At 54.5% G+C, this 13,956-nt stretch overlaps 1 protein-coding gene across 1 annotated transcript; it reads right to left on the bottom strand.

Moving 5' to 3' along the window:
- Positions 1-10,212: 10,212 nt before the first annotated feature.
- KLF2 (KLF transcription factor 2) lies at positions 10,213-12,968 on the bottom strand. Its single transcript, XM_007995639.3, has 3 exons — positions 12,782-12,968; positions 11,732-12,548; positions 10,213-10,901 (listed from the first exon to the last, which is right to left on the bottom strand). The coding sequence occupies exons 1-3, from the start codon at positions 12,854-12,856 to the stop codon at positions 10,726-10,728; spliced, it is 1,068 nt and encodes a 355-aa protein (XP_007993830.1). The 5' UTR covers positions 12,857-12,968; the 3' UTR covers positions 10,213-10,725.
- Between the last annotated feature and the right edge of the window lie 988 nt (positions 12,969-13,956).

The raw sequence follows: 13,956 nt of genomic DNA on the forward strand, positions 1-13,956 counted from the left end.
GGATTACAGGCGCCCGCCACCAAGGCCGGCTGATTTTTTGTATTTTTTCTATAGATGGGGTCTCACCATGTGGCCCAGGCTGGTCTCAAACACTAGGATTTTCTGATGAGTCTCGGAGTAGGTCCTCCTTGTCTTTACAAGTGCATTCTTGAATTTCCACATATTTCTTAAGTTTGCCAAATTCCTCTCTGTTTCTGATTTCTCATTTCATTCCATTGTGGCCACAGAACATACTTTATAGAATTGCGATCCTTTTCAATGCATTGGATTTCTTCTTTGGCCTCTCACAGGGAATGTTCCTTGCATTGTCAAGAAGAAAGTGTGTCCTTCTGTTGTGTGGCGTGTCCTATAGCTGCTTGTTAGGTCTCATGGATTTATAGACTCCCCGTGTTTTTAAAAAAAGGAGGGGAGGTGGCAGGGAGGTTAAAAAAAATGGCTTGCAATGACAAGCCATTGACAAAATGTCAATTTTGTGGCAATTGACAAAATGTCAATGCAATGTTCTGTTCACATCGTTCTAGATTATATTATTTATTTACTTATTTTGAGATAGGGTCTCACTCTGTCGCCCAGGCTGGAGTGCAGTGGCGTGATCGTGGCTCACTGCAACCTCCAACCTCCCGGGTTCAAGTGATTCTCATACCTCAGCCTCCCGAGCAGCTGGGACTATACCTGCACACCACCGTGACTGGCTAATTTTTTTTTTTTTTTTTTTTAGTCGAGACAGGGCTTCACCATGTTGGCCAGGCTGGTCTCGAACTCCTGGCCTCAAGTGATCTGCCTGCCTCGGTCTCCCAAAGTGCTAGAATTACAGGCATGAGCTACTGTACTTTTTTTAATTAAATTAAATTAATTTTTATAGAATTTATAATTTTATAATAAAGTATAAAAATAATTTATGTATTTATTAGAGACAGGGTCTTGCTCTGTCGCCCATATCAGAGTGCAGTGACGCAATCATAGCTCACTGCAGCCTCAAACTCCCGGGCCCAAGTGATCCTCCCACCTCAGCCTCCCGAGTAGTTGGGACTATAGTTGCATGCTACCATGCCTGGCTAATTTTTTTTTTTTTTTTTAATTTAAGAGATGGGGTCTTGCTATGTTCCCCAGGCTGGCCTCAAACTCCTGGCCTCAAGCGATCCTCCCACCTCAGCCTCCCAAAGTGCTGGGATTACAGGTATGAGCCAGCACACCTGGCTGTTCTAGGTTAAAACGGGGTCAAATCCTGGCAAGCGGCATCTCCGGCGGGAATCCTGCCTGCAGGACCAGCTCTTCCTGTGGGATTTGTGTTTGTGACTCAGGAAGACCCCAAGACCCATGAAGGTTGGTTGGCGTCTGTCTGCCGGAGGATTTGGATACCCGGGCCTCAGTTTCCCCACCCTGCAGAGTGAGGACTTTTCAGCTTAGTCTCCAGCCTAAGAGCCTCTGGGTCTGGGGTCCAGGGGTCTGTGTCCCCTCTGCAGGAGGCTGTCCTGGGATGGCTGGGGCCTGGGTGGGGAGGGGAGCTGGCTGCGCAGAGCAGGCTGTGGGCTGAGCAGGCGGCGGCGGGTGTGCCGGGTGTGAGCGGCACCTCCACCGCAGGCCCGTCCATCTCCCCGACGGCCCCTGCCTCTCTGCACAACCCAGCCTGCTACAAAACCCCGATTTCCGGGCGGCCCCCAAGGCCAGGGCCCTGGCCGTGCTCCCATTGCTCTGTGCTGTCAACCCCATTTCAAAGAAGAGGAAACCGAGGCCCAGAATGTTGCAGGCTGAGGCGACAGATGCCAGCTGGTGTGAATCTGAACCCTCGGGGATGCTTGCAGAAGATGCTCAGCCTGGGTCAGTGGCTCTCAGGCGAGCTGCTCAGGAAAGAAAAACTCTTTTGAGCATATCAGCAGCCACGAATAAAGTTTAAAAACAGGGTCTTGCTCTGTCGCCCAGGCCAGGCACAGTGGCTCACGCCTGTAATCTCAGCACTTGGGGAGGCCGAGGCCAGAGGATCACTTGAGGTCAGGAGTTCGAGACCAGCCTGGCCAACATGGCGAAACCTCGTCTCTACTAAAAATACAAAAATCAGCTGGGTGAGGTGGTGCATGCCTGTAATCCCAGTTACTTGGGAGGCTGAGGCAGGAGAATCGCTTAAACCCGGGAGGTGGAGGTTGCAGTGAGCCAAGATTCCACCACTGCACTGCAGTCTGGGCGATAGAGTGAGACTCTGTCTCAAAAAATACTAACAGTAGGCCAGGCGCGGTGGCTCACGCCTGTAATCCCAGCACTTTGGGAGGCTAAGGCGGGCGGATCATGAGGTCAGAAGATTGAGACCATCCTGGCTAACACTGTGAAACCCCGTCTCTACTAAAAAAATACAAAAAAAATTAGCCTGGCTTGGTGGTGTGTGCCTGTAGTCCCAGCTACTCGGGAGGCTGAGGCAGGAGAATGGCGTGAATCTGGGAGGCGGAGCTTGCAGTGAGCTGAGATTGCACCACTGCACTCCAGCCTGGGCGACAGAGCGAGACTCCGTCTCAAAAACAAACAAATAAAAACTAACAGTAAAAATGAAAACAAAAAAATAGAAAAGGGTATCCAGCCATTCCACTGTTAGGGACACATCCCCAAAAAACTGATAGCAGGGGCTGGAATGGGTATTGGCACACTCGTGTTCATAGCAGCCAAAGCGGGGAAATGAGCAAGTGTTCATCAAAGAATGAACAAATGTACAAAATGTGGTCCTTCCACACAATGGAATATTACTGAGTCATAAAAAGGAAGGAAATTCTGACACACACTACCACATGGATGAAGCTTGAAGACATTATGCTGAGTGAAATAAGCTCCAGGAAAGGACAGATACTGTATGATTCCACTCCTAGGAGGTCCTCAGAGTGTTCGAATTCGTAGAGACAGAAGGAAGAAAGGTGGGGGCCAGCCGCTGCTCGGGGAGGATAGGAAGTGAGTGTTTAATGCGATCAGAGTTTCAGTTTGGGAAGAAGGGAAAAGTTCTGGAGACGGGTGGTGGTGAAGGTTGCACACCACTGTGAATGTACTTAATGCTGCTGTACTGTACACTTAAAAATAACCAATTTTGGACCAGGCACGGTGGCTCACGCCTGTATTCCCAGCACTTTGGGAGGCCGAAGCGGGCAGATCACCTGAGGTCAGGAGTTTGAGACCAGCCTGGCCAACATGGTGAAACCCTGTCTCTACTAAAAATACAAAAATTAGCTGGGTATGGTGGCGGGTGCCTGTAGTCCCAGCTATTTGGGAAGCTGAGGCAGGAGAATCACTTGAGGCGGGAGGTTGCAGTGAACTGAGATCATGCCACTGCACTCCAGCCTGGATGACAGAGCAGGACTCTGTCACCAAAAAAAAAAAAAAAAAAAAAAAAGTGAATTTTGGCCAGGCACAATGGCTCACTCTTGTAATCCCAGCATTTTGGGAGGCCAAGGTGGGCGGTTCATTTGAGCCCAGGAGTTTGTGACCAGCCTGGGTAATACAGTGAGACTCAGTCTCTACAAAAAATAGAAAAATTAGCCAGGCATAGTAGCACACCAGTACCAGCTGCTCTGGAGGCTGAGGCAGGAGGATCACATGAGCCTGGGGAGGTTGAGGCTGCAGGCAGCTGTGATTGCACCACTGCATTCCAGCCTGGGCAATAGAGTAAGACCCTATCTCAAACAAAACAAAACAAAAACAGTCAATTTTATGTTATGTATATTAATCACAATAAAGAGAAAGAATGAAAGAAAGAAAATATGGGATGAGAGAGAAAAGAATAGGGTGATGGGGCAGATCAAATCACGCTGGAGAAAGAGCTCAGGCTATGAGCAGACAGTTGGTGAGACCCCTATCTCCAGCCTCCTGGGTTCAGTATCCCTTCTAGAACTCTAGGAATAGTTTCCCTAACTAGCACCAGCTTGGGCCTGGCCTCTGCACCCAGGGGAGCCCCCAGTAGGAACCAGCCCCTGAGGCTGATGTGGGAGGATCGCTTGAACCCAGGGGTTCGAGGCCGCAGTTAGCTGTGATTGCATCACTGCACTCTAGCCTGGGCAACAGAGCGAGCGAGACCCTATCCCAAAAAACAAACACAAAAACCACTGGGTCATATGGATACACCACACTTTTACTCATTCATGAGTTGATGGACATTTGGGCTTTTTCCACCGTCTGGCGGGTATAAATGGTGCTGCTTTGAACACGCGTGTGCAAGTATCTGTTTGTGTCCCGGTTTTTATTTCTCTTGGGACAGTACTGAGAAATGGAATTGCTGGGGCCTATGGCAATTCCATGTTTAGCTTTTTTTTTTTTTTGACAGAATCTTGCTCTGTCGCCCAGGCTGGAGTGCAGTGGTGCGATCTTGTCTCACTGCAACCTCCGCCTCCTGGGTTCAAGTGATTCTCCTGCCTCAGCCTCCTGAGTAGCTGGGATTACAGGCGTGCACCACCACGCCTAGCTAATTTTTTTTTTTTTTTTTAGTAGAGACAGGGTTTTACCATGTTGGCCAGGCTGATCTTGAACTTCTGACCTCAGGTGATCCACCCGCCTTGGCTTCCCAAAATGCTGGGATTACAGGCGTGAGCCACGGTGCCTGGCCCCCAGGCTCCTCTTAACTTTTTTTTTTTTCTTTGAGATGGAGTCTTCCTCTGTCGCCCAAGCTAGAGTGCAATGGTGCGATCTCGGCTCACTGCAATCTCCGCCTCCCGGGTTCATGCGATTCTCCTGCCTCAGCCTCTGAAGTAGCTGGGATCACAGGTGCCCACCACTACATCAAGCTAATTTTTGTATTTTTAGTAGAGACGGGGGTTTCATCATGTTGGCCAGGCTGGTCTCGAACTCCTGACCTCAAATTATCCACTTGCCTCGGCCTCCTAAAGTGCTGGGATTACAGGCGTGAGCCACTGTGCCCGGCCTCCTCTTACCTTCTTATGCAGCATCTCAGGGAGCCCTATTCACCCAGCCTCTCCCTGGCCCCGTGTCCCTCCCTGTCTGGGATATTCCTGGAAAATGGGCCTCCCAGTTCCTTGTAGACAAAAGCCTAGAAGGAACTCAGCAGGGCTTCCAGGAACCCCCAGAACCTGAATGTGGAGGGAAACAGGGCAAACCTGACGCATTGGTGCATTCAGATGTTTCTAGGCACCGGAGGAGTTGCGGTGGCCAGGCCAGGCAGACCCGGGTTGAAGCCTCAGCTCTGCCACCTGTACCGGGCCCCTCAGCTAATCTTCCCCTCTCTAAACCTCACTTTCCACGTCTCGAAAATGGGGCTGCTTAGGCTACCGTCAGGCTTGTGGGGAGGGTTGAAAGGGATAATGTGTTGAAGGTGCCTAGAACGAAAGCACCCAAGCTCGAGTCCCGGGGCCACCTTTAGCACGAAGTTAGGTCATGCGACAAACATTTTGGCACTGACTCTGAACGAGGCCCAGAGGCTGCGTCATTTTTTTTTTTTTTTTTTTGAGACAGAGTCTTGCTCTGTCTCTCAGGCTGGAGTGCAGTGGTGCGATCTCAACTCACTGAAACCTCTGCCTCCTGTCAAGCAATTCTCATCCCTCAGCCTCCCGAGTAGCTAGGATTACAGGTGTGCGCCACCACACCCAGCTAATTTTTATATTTTTAGTAGAGACAGGGTTTCACTAGGTTGGCCAGGCTGGTCTCGAACTCCTGACCTCAGGTGATCCGCCTGCCTCGGCCTCCCAAAGTGCTGGGATTACAGGCGTGAGCCATAGCGCGTGACCAGAGTCACTCCTGAAATTCTGAGTCACATCTGCTTGCCAGGACTCAGCGAGAGGCTGAAGCATCTGGAGCATCTGCTGAATGAATGGGTAAACGAATGAATGAATGAGCAGAGGGTCGTGGGGAGAGGGAGAGAGAGGGAAGAAGGGGCTTTAAAATTCAAGCACACCAACCTTATCAGGGGACACTCACTGTGCTGGCCACACCCCAGGGGTGGGCTCTGAGCTTGAGTCTCTCATTTCATTTTCAAGGCAGCAAACCCATTTTCCACACAAGGAAACTAAGGCACAGGCAGGCAAAGTCGTACAGCTGATCTGAGGGTTTCTTTCTTTTTTTTTTGAGATGGACTCTCGCTATGTCACCCAGGCTAGACTACAGTGGTGCCATCTCAGCTCAGTGCAACCTCCGCCTCCCAGGTTCAAGTGATTCTCCTGACTCAGCCTCCCAAGTAGCTGAGATTATAGGCACCTGCCACCACACCCAGCTAATTTTTTTTTTTTTTTTTCAGTAGAGACAGGGTTTCACCATGTTGGCCAGGCTGGTCTCGAACTCCTGAGTTTAAGTGATCCACCCACCTCAGCCTCCCAACGTGCTGGAATTACAGGTATGAGCCACCAGGTCTGGCCGGGGGATGGGTTTTAATTGGCATTGAGTCAGTGAAGGCCGGGGATGCTGTTGAACACTACAGTACACAGGACGGCCCTGTACTGGAGAATGATTCAGCTCCAAATGTCTTTAACGTCTTTTGTTTTTTCTTTCTTCTCTCTCTCTCTCTTTTTTATTTTTTTTATTTTTACTTTTTTTCCCCAGAAACAGGGTCTCTCTATGTTGCTCAGGCTGGTCTCAAACTCCTTGGCTCAAGAGATCACCACACCTCAACCTCCCAAAGTGCTGGGATTGTGGGTGAGAGCCACCGCCGCGCCTAGCTCCAAGGCTGATGCTCACTGGTCTGGCACAGCTGACACAGCTCAGGCCGGGGCAATCAGAGCCACCCAGCCCTGGCACCTGACAAGCCAGCTCGAGCCTATGGTCCTGGGACTCCACCTGGGGCTGCCAGGCGTGGGTGCTGACTCAACTGTGTTGACAGGGCTGGGTGCTGAGTCAGGGGTGAGCCCATAGACATCTTGCCCTCTGACAACCCCCCCTTCCTCCTCCCACTTCACACCACATCATTCTGCAGCTTGCTTGGGTGCTGGGGCCCCCAGAACTACAGGAAATGCCTAGCAGAAAAATAGCTCCTACATCTCTCCCCAGCACCATGCCAATAAGCCCCTAAAAACCGTCACCTCTCCCTCGCCCCCCGCCATAGCTGGGCTTGGTGATCTGCACCTATAATCCCAGCATTTTGAGAGGCTGATGTGGGAGGATTGCTTGAGCCCAGGAGTTTGAGCCCAGCCTGGGCAACACAGTGAGATCCCACCTCTACAAAAAGTTTAAAAATTAGCTGGGTGGCTGGGCATGGTGGCTTGCGCCTGTAATCCCAGCACTTGGGGAGGCCAAGGCGGGCGGATCATGAGGTCAGGAAATCGAGACCATCCTGGCTAACACAGTGAAACCCTATCTCTACTAAAAATACAAAAAATTAGCCGGGCGTGGTGGCGGACACCTGTAGTCCCAGCTACTTGGGAGGCTGAGGCAGGAGAATGGCATGAACCCGGGAGGTGGAGCTTGCAGTGAGCTGAGATCCGGCCACTGCACTCCAGCCTGGGCAACAGAGCCAGACTCCATCTCAAAAAAAAGAAAAAAAAAATTAGCTGGGCACGGTGATGCATGCCTGTAAGTCCCAGCTACTCGGGAGGCTGAGGCGGGAGGAGTGCTTGAACCCAGGAGGTCAAGATTGTAGTGATTGTGCCGCTGCACTCCAGCCTGGGTGACAGATAAGACCCTGTCTCAAACCAAACCAAGTGAAACCTTAACCCTTGTCAACCCTTTTACCCACAGTGCTTGTTTGCAAAAATAACTACTGCCATAAGTAAAAGGAATATTATGCAGCCATGAAAATGACAATACAAATGTATCACTGGGGGAAAAACAGCATGGACAAATGATTATAACTTTGCCTGGGGAATGGAAAGAATACAGCGAAAATCATAGCCATGAAAAGTAATTCAGCCAGTGACCACAAATCCCCTTCTCTAAAAAAGAGAGAGAGAGAGAGAGAGAGAGAGAGAGAGAGAGAGAGAGAGAGAGAGAGGGGCTGGGTGCAGTGGCTCACGCCTGTAATCCCAGCACTTTGGGAGGCTGAGGTGGGTGGATCACCCGAGGTCAGGAGTTCGAGACCAGCCTGGCCAACATGGTGAAACCCCATCTTTACTAAAAATGCAAAAATTAGTCAGGCATGGTGGCACACACCTGTAATACCAGCTACTAGGGGGTGCTGAGGCAGGAGAATTGCTTGAACCCGGGAGGCAGAAGTTGCAGTGAGCTGAGATCGTGCCACTTCACTCCAGCCTGGGCAACAGAGTGAGACTGTCTCAAAAAAAAGAAAGAAAGAAAAACTTGCATTGGGATATTGGGATTGGGTTGTAGAATCCTAGGTGAAGATGGCCTCAGGGTGAGTTTTTCTTCGTAGGTTTTTCTGGGTGGCATTTGCCACCAAAGCTTGCTTCCTGGCACAGAGTTACCTTCTTGCTGATAAAAGCAATGATCTTTTAGGAACCAGAGGCGATGTCTCAACCTCAGCACTGCTGACATTCAGAGCTGGGCCATTCTCTGCAGTGGGGGGCTGTCCCCCACCTCTGTCCACCAGATATCAGCAGCACCCCCGAGCTGACAACCAAAAATGTCCCCAGACTGGGTCACTCTCCACTGAGCATCACAGATCCAGAAGATATTTGATGGAAATTGGCATTTGAGTGTCAGAAAGGCGCGGAAAAAATGATGATGGGATATTTCTGGATTAGTCAGTATGACCTAGCGCTGCCTGTCTCTTACTGAAACGTACAACTGTGTGTGCAACGATCACACTTTCTATTCTGTCTGTTCTCCAACAGAACAGACATGCAAGAAACAGAAACTCAACAGCTTCAGCCCCGTTAACGACTTGCCTTTCACCGGACTCAGAGGCTTCCAGGAGAAACCTGGAAGACATTTTCAAATAAGCAAGAAAAATAGCTTGATCGCTAAGTTTAAGCTGAACAGGGAAACCTGGAGACCCTTAAAAAAATATTGTTTCAAACCACCCACAAGTCCTTCTTTTGCCCCTGCACTGCAGAGGCCAGCTTTTCAAAAGGAAGATCATCTCCCCAGGTGGAGGGGCCAACATTCTGTCTTGGGATGGTTTCTGCAGAAGCTGTACACAGAGGGTACAGGAGGCTTAAAAAAACACTCACACCCTTTATCACCAGCGGAAGTGAGGCCAGGCTATTTACTCTCAAAAAATGAATCAGATTGTCATCTCGTATTTCTGCTTTTTGTGGATTACCAAACACCTCTCAGCTGTTTCCAGTTGGGGAGGAGGAAGGATGGAGGGAGGGAGGAAATCCCAGCCTCTGTCGCAACGGGGTGAGAGTGTTTTAAAGCAGGCACTGCTTACGAGCTATTTTCACTTTCTGGAAACTTGTGCAATGGTTGGTGGTCATGGTCACCCGGGGCCCCCGAGAATGGGGAAGGTGAGGGGTGGCAGGGGAAATCTGGGGGGAGAGATACCTCCTTGCCTGACTGCAACATTCAGGACAGTAGGAGTTAGGGATCTTGTCTGCTCTCCAGGTGGGTTTCCAGACTGGTCACCTCCCACCATTGAGGCAGTGAATGTTTTGCACCAGGAGACCTACAGGGGAGGCTTCTCTCCTTGCCTTCCAATGCACACAACAGGTGGGTCAATTGCAGAAAAGTCACCGCTCCCTTCCAGTAGGGTTCAGGGACCCTTGGAGGCAGACAGAGCAGGCTAACAACCCAGCTCCACCACCCTGCGGCTACCTCTCTGGGCCTCCGTTTCCTCATCTGGAAAAGAGCTTCATGCATAGCCCTCGAATACAGGTTTCACTGTTTTCCCCTAGCAGAATGAGGAACTCACCCCTTAAGAAAAGACTTGCTAAATGTCAAGACGAGTGAAGGGCAGAACATGCCAGAAACTTAGCATGTTAACCCCTTTTAAAAATATAAATAAAATAAAAAAAGCTGGCACTCCAGAAATTTGGCTAAAACCTCAGAGGCTTCCAGGAAGATGTAAGTTTTTTTTTTTTTTTTTTTTTCCTTTAGCCTAGAGGAGGCCACGTCAGTGGGACCAGCACTTTCCCAGCTTTGGGGCAAAGAGGCAATTTATGGCTCAAAGAACAACCTTAAAATAACCCTCCCTCAGTCCTAAAATGCAGTGTTTAAATTTACAGAAAAACCCACAGGTTCCTGGCAGGCGGGCACAGAAGCTGGCAGTCCCGGTGCTGGCCAGAGGCAGGACCCACTGCACACGATGCTTTAGTGGCGCTGCCCTCCATCAAACTGTCCGCTCCCCCCTCCTCCCAAGTGCCCCAAGGCCCCAGTTCCAAGCAGCCAGACCAGTACTGTGGTTTGTTTTTTTTAAAAGATGCAAAACTTTTTAATTAAAAAAAAAACAAAACAGCAAAATCTTATAAAAACGAACCAGGTAGCCCAAAAATGCCCACCTGTCTCTCTATGTACAGTAATACAATATTTGTCACAGTCACTATATACAATATTATAAAAAATGCCGCAGACAGTACAAATTAAGGCCCTTATTTCTCACAAGGCATCACAAGCCTCGATCCTCTAGTGTACACCCGGTGGGAGAGAAGATGCCACTTAAATTATTGCACCATTTTGAAAAACAAAACTCGTCAAGGAGGATCGTGGTCTTTTCCCACCGGGCCTTCAGTCACAGATGGGGGCTGGGGCGGTGGCGTCGTCGTCGTCGTCGTCGTCATCATCGAGGGAGACCCTCTGTAGCCACGCTGTGCCCGGCCGGGTTCTCTGGGTCCAATAAATATCAGTCACAGTTTGGGAGGGGGCCGCGCCCGGCGCGTGGGACCCGCCACGGCCGCGCGCAGGTGGGCAGGGGCGTCCCGGCTACATGTGCCGTTTCATGTGCAACGCCAGGTGGTCGGAGCGCGAGAAGGCACGATCGCACAGATGGCACTGGAAAGGCCGGTGGCCCGTATGCTTGCGGTAGTGGCGTGTGAGCTCGTCTGAGCGCGCAAACTTCCAGCCGCAGCCGTCCCAGTTGCAGTGGTAGGGCTTCTCACCTGCAGGGAGGGGGCGAGAGTGAGCCTCAGTTTCCCTCCCAGGACAGGGCACGTATGGACACCGGCTACCCCGGCGAGCGCAGCCTATCCCTAGCCAGGCCCTTGACGCGCTCCCCGCTAAGTGTTGCGCCCCGAGGGATCCTTGCCCTACATCCCCAACTCCCCCCACAATCCGGATCTTCACCCCCAGGGGGTCGGAGGAGCGCACGGTCCACTCCCCACTGTTGCGAGACACGCCCCCCCGACGGGTCCTAAGCATGCACCCTCTCTCCAGCATTTTAAGACACGGAATCTCTCAAGGTTTCCCAAGCGCACACTCCTTCCCCAAGGTCCTGAGCCTTGTCCCCAGAGAAGTCCCAAGCCTGCGCCCCCTCCCCAACTTCCGGAGATGCAGCATCTCCCCGGGGTTCCTAAACGCACACCTACTCCCCAACGACCGAGCCTCAACCCCGGGGATTCTGAGCCACTCGCCCATAGGCTCCGAAGCCTGCTCCCCCTCCCCAACTTTCTGAGACTGTCTCCCTAGCCACGCCCCCAGGAGGTTTTCTAAAGTGTCCTTCCCAACCTCCTGAGGCCCCTCTCGTCCTAAGCGTGCGAGCCCCCACCCCAGCCTCTCGGATCACACCTCCTTAGTGAGGGTTCCTGTGTGCCCCCTCAACCAACCTCCCGAGCCACGCCTCCCGTGGAGTCCTAAGCTTGCGCCCCCAGCCAGATGCCCCTGAGCCACGCCCCAAGGGAGGTCCTAAATTCATTTTCTGGCGCGCGCTGGGAATCAGACCTCTCCTCGCGCGTCCCCCGGCGGGCGCTGCCTGCCCGTGCGTGCCGCCCACCTGTGTGCGTGCGCAGATGCGCCTTCAGGTGCGAACTCTTGGTGTAGGTCTTGCCGCAGCCCGCGTAGCTGCAGGTGTGAGTGGCGGTGCGTTTGCGGGGCCAGGAGCGACGGCCGCGCTTTGGCTTGGCCTCCAGCAGCTCCAGTGGGGACGCAGGCGGCGTGAGGAGACCGCGGGCTGCCGGGGGCGCCAGGCCCAGGGCTGCCGCGGCGGCGGCCGCGTCGTCAAAGAGACCGAAGGCTGGGGGCGCAGGCGGTGCGTAATGCAGGCCGGGCCCAGGCGCGCCGAAGCCAGGGCCACCGAAGGGCGGCGGGAAGGAGGCGCGGGGGCCAGGCGCGGGCAGGCGCGCGGGGCCGTCGGGGCTGAGCGGCGGGGTGTCGGGCGGCGGCGGGGGGCGACCCCCGGGACCTCGCATGCACGAAGCCGCCGGTCCCGGGGCGCCCTCGCGCTTGAGGCCGCGCGGTCCACGGGTCAGCCCGGGAGCGCAGCCGTAGCCGCCGCCGTCCGCTTCAGGGGGCTCGGCCTTGACCAGGCGGCCGGGCGGCGCCAGCAGAAAGCGGCCGTGCAGTGCGGGCCCCGGCGGCGCGTCCAGCTCGGGTCGCAGCAGCTCAGACACCAGGCCACCCGCGGGGGCATTGTAGGGCGGGGGCGCGCCGGGTTCGGGGTAGTAGAACGCAGGCGGCGGGGGCGGCGGCGGCGGCGGCTCCGGGGCGGCCTCGGCGCCCAGGCCGTCCAGCCCCATGGACAGGATGAAGTCCAGCACGCTGTTGAGGTCGTCGTCGGTGCCGCCGGGCTCAGGCTCGGCTCGCGGCCAGCGCTGCGGGCGACAGGGCAATGGGCGTGAGCGGGCGGCGGGGCTCGGGGGGCGCTGCCTGCCGCCCCCGCTGCCCGCCTTCTACCACCCTGAGTCCGCGATCCCCGTGGCCCGCATCCTCCTCTCCTGAGTCTGCAGTCACCGCCTTCGCGTCCTGTCACCCCGCAGCCCACGTTCTACTACCCCGAGCCCGCCGCCCACGGTCCCGGCCGCCCCGCCGTCCCCGCCGCCCTCACCTCCTGCAGGCCGCGCTCGCGGCACGGGCTGGCGAAAGTGGAGAAGGACGGCAGGATGGGTTCACTCAGCGCCATGGCTGGGACCCGGGGAGGAAGGACGCGGACGGGGGACACCGGTGAGTGGCTGCCCGAGGCCGGGCTGGTCGGGGCGCGGGCGGGCGGGGACGGCTCTGTGGGCCGCGGCCGGGCCCGCCCCAAGCCTTATAGGCGCGGCGCGCGCGGGGGCCGGGCCAAAGCGGCGGCGGCGGAAACGCGTCCCGGATGGGGACGAGCTCCGGGCGCAGCCTAAATTTAGCCGCGGTATATAAGCCGGCGGGCGGCGGCGGCCGTGGCCACTGCGGCGGCCGGGGCCCTGCGCTGACAGCCCGGCCCCTCGCGCGCAGCCAGGGCCGCGCCTCCCCCTCCCCGGGCCCCGCCCCCGCCGGTCTCCCCGGCGACGTTGTCAACACGCGCTCCACAACAGCGGCGTGACGCCCAGGGATCCCCCGGGCGCCCCGGGCTCCCGCCTGCGCGAGCATCCCGGGGACCTGGAGCGGGGGCGGTGTCGGGGCCTCTCGGAAACTCAGGGGAGCACAGGGCTTGGCGGCCTCCCCCGATCCCTTGACGGAAGGGGAGATTGGCTCCAGCTTCAGAGGTCCGCAGAACCCTGGGTGGATGGGAAGCCTGGAGTCTCCAGGATTCATGGATGGGTGAGGCTGGGCCCCTCATCTGTTGTGGGACCACCCAGAGGGCGCCACCGTGTGCACATCACCCTGTTAAAAAAAAAAAAAAAAAAAAAAATTTGTGTAGACCGGGCTCAGTGGCTCACACTGTAATCCCACCACTTTGGGAGGCTGAGACAGGAGGATCACTCAAGACCAGGAGTTCAAGACCAGCCTGGGTAACACAGTGGCCCCCATCTCTTAAAAAAAAAAAAAATAGCTGGGTGTAGTGGGAGGCTGAAGTGGGAGGATCGCTTGAGCCCAGGAGGTCGAGGCTGCAGTGAGCTATGATCACACCACTGCACTCCAGCCTGGGTGACAGAGGAGACTCAAGAAAACAAACAAAACTTTTGTGTGGCAACATCAAGACATATTAAATCTTTGACATGTTAAATCTTTGAGACACCCAGCCCCTCCTCCCCAACCTCAAGCCTGTCAAATGCAGGGAAACAGGCAGAGGTGGCTGGGAGAAGT

The sequence above is a fragment of the Chlorocebus sabaeus genome, chromosome 6 (assembly GCF_047675955.1).
Source record: "Chlorocebus sabaeus isolate Y175 chromosome 6, mChlSab1.0.hap1, whole genome shotgun sequence".
Taxonomy (NCBI): Eukaryota; Metazoa; Chordata; class Mammalia; order Primates; family Cercopithecidae; genus Chlorocebus; species Chlorocebus sabaeus.

Coding starts and splice junctions, on each gene's coding strand:
- KLF2 (XM_007995639.3), bottom strand. CDS start 12,856: ATGGCGCTGAGTGAACCCATCCTGCCGTCCTTCTCCACTTTCGCCAGC. Junction 12,549..12,781: donor GCGAGCGCGGCCTGCAGGAG/GTGAGGGCGGCG, acceptor TGTCGCCCGCAG/CGCTGGCCGCGAGCCGAGCC. Junction 10,902..11,731: donor GCATCTGCGCACGCACACAG/GTGGGCGGCACG, acceptor CCCTCCCTGCAG/GTGAGAAGCCCTACCACTGC.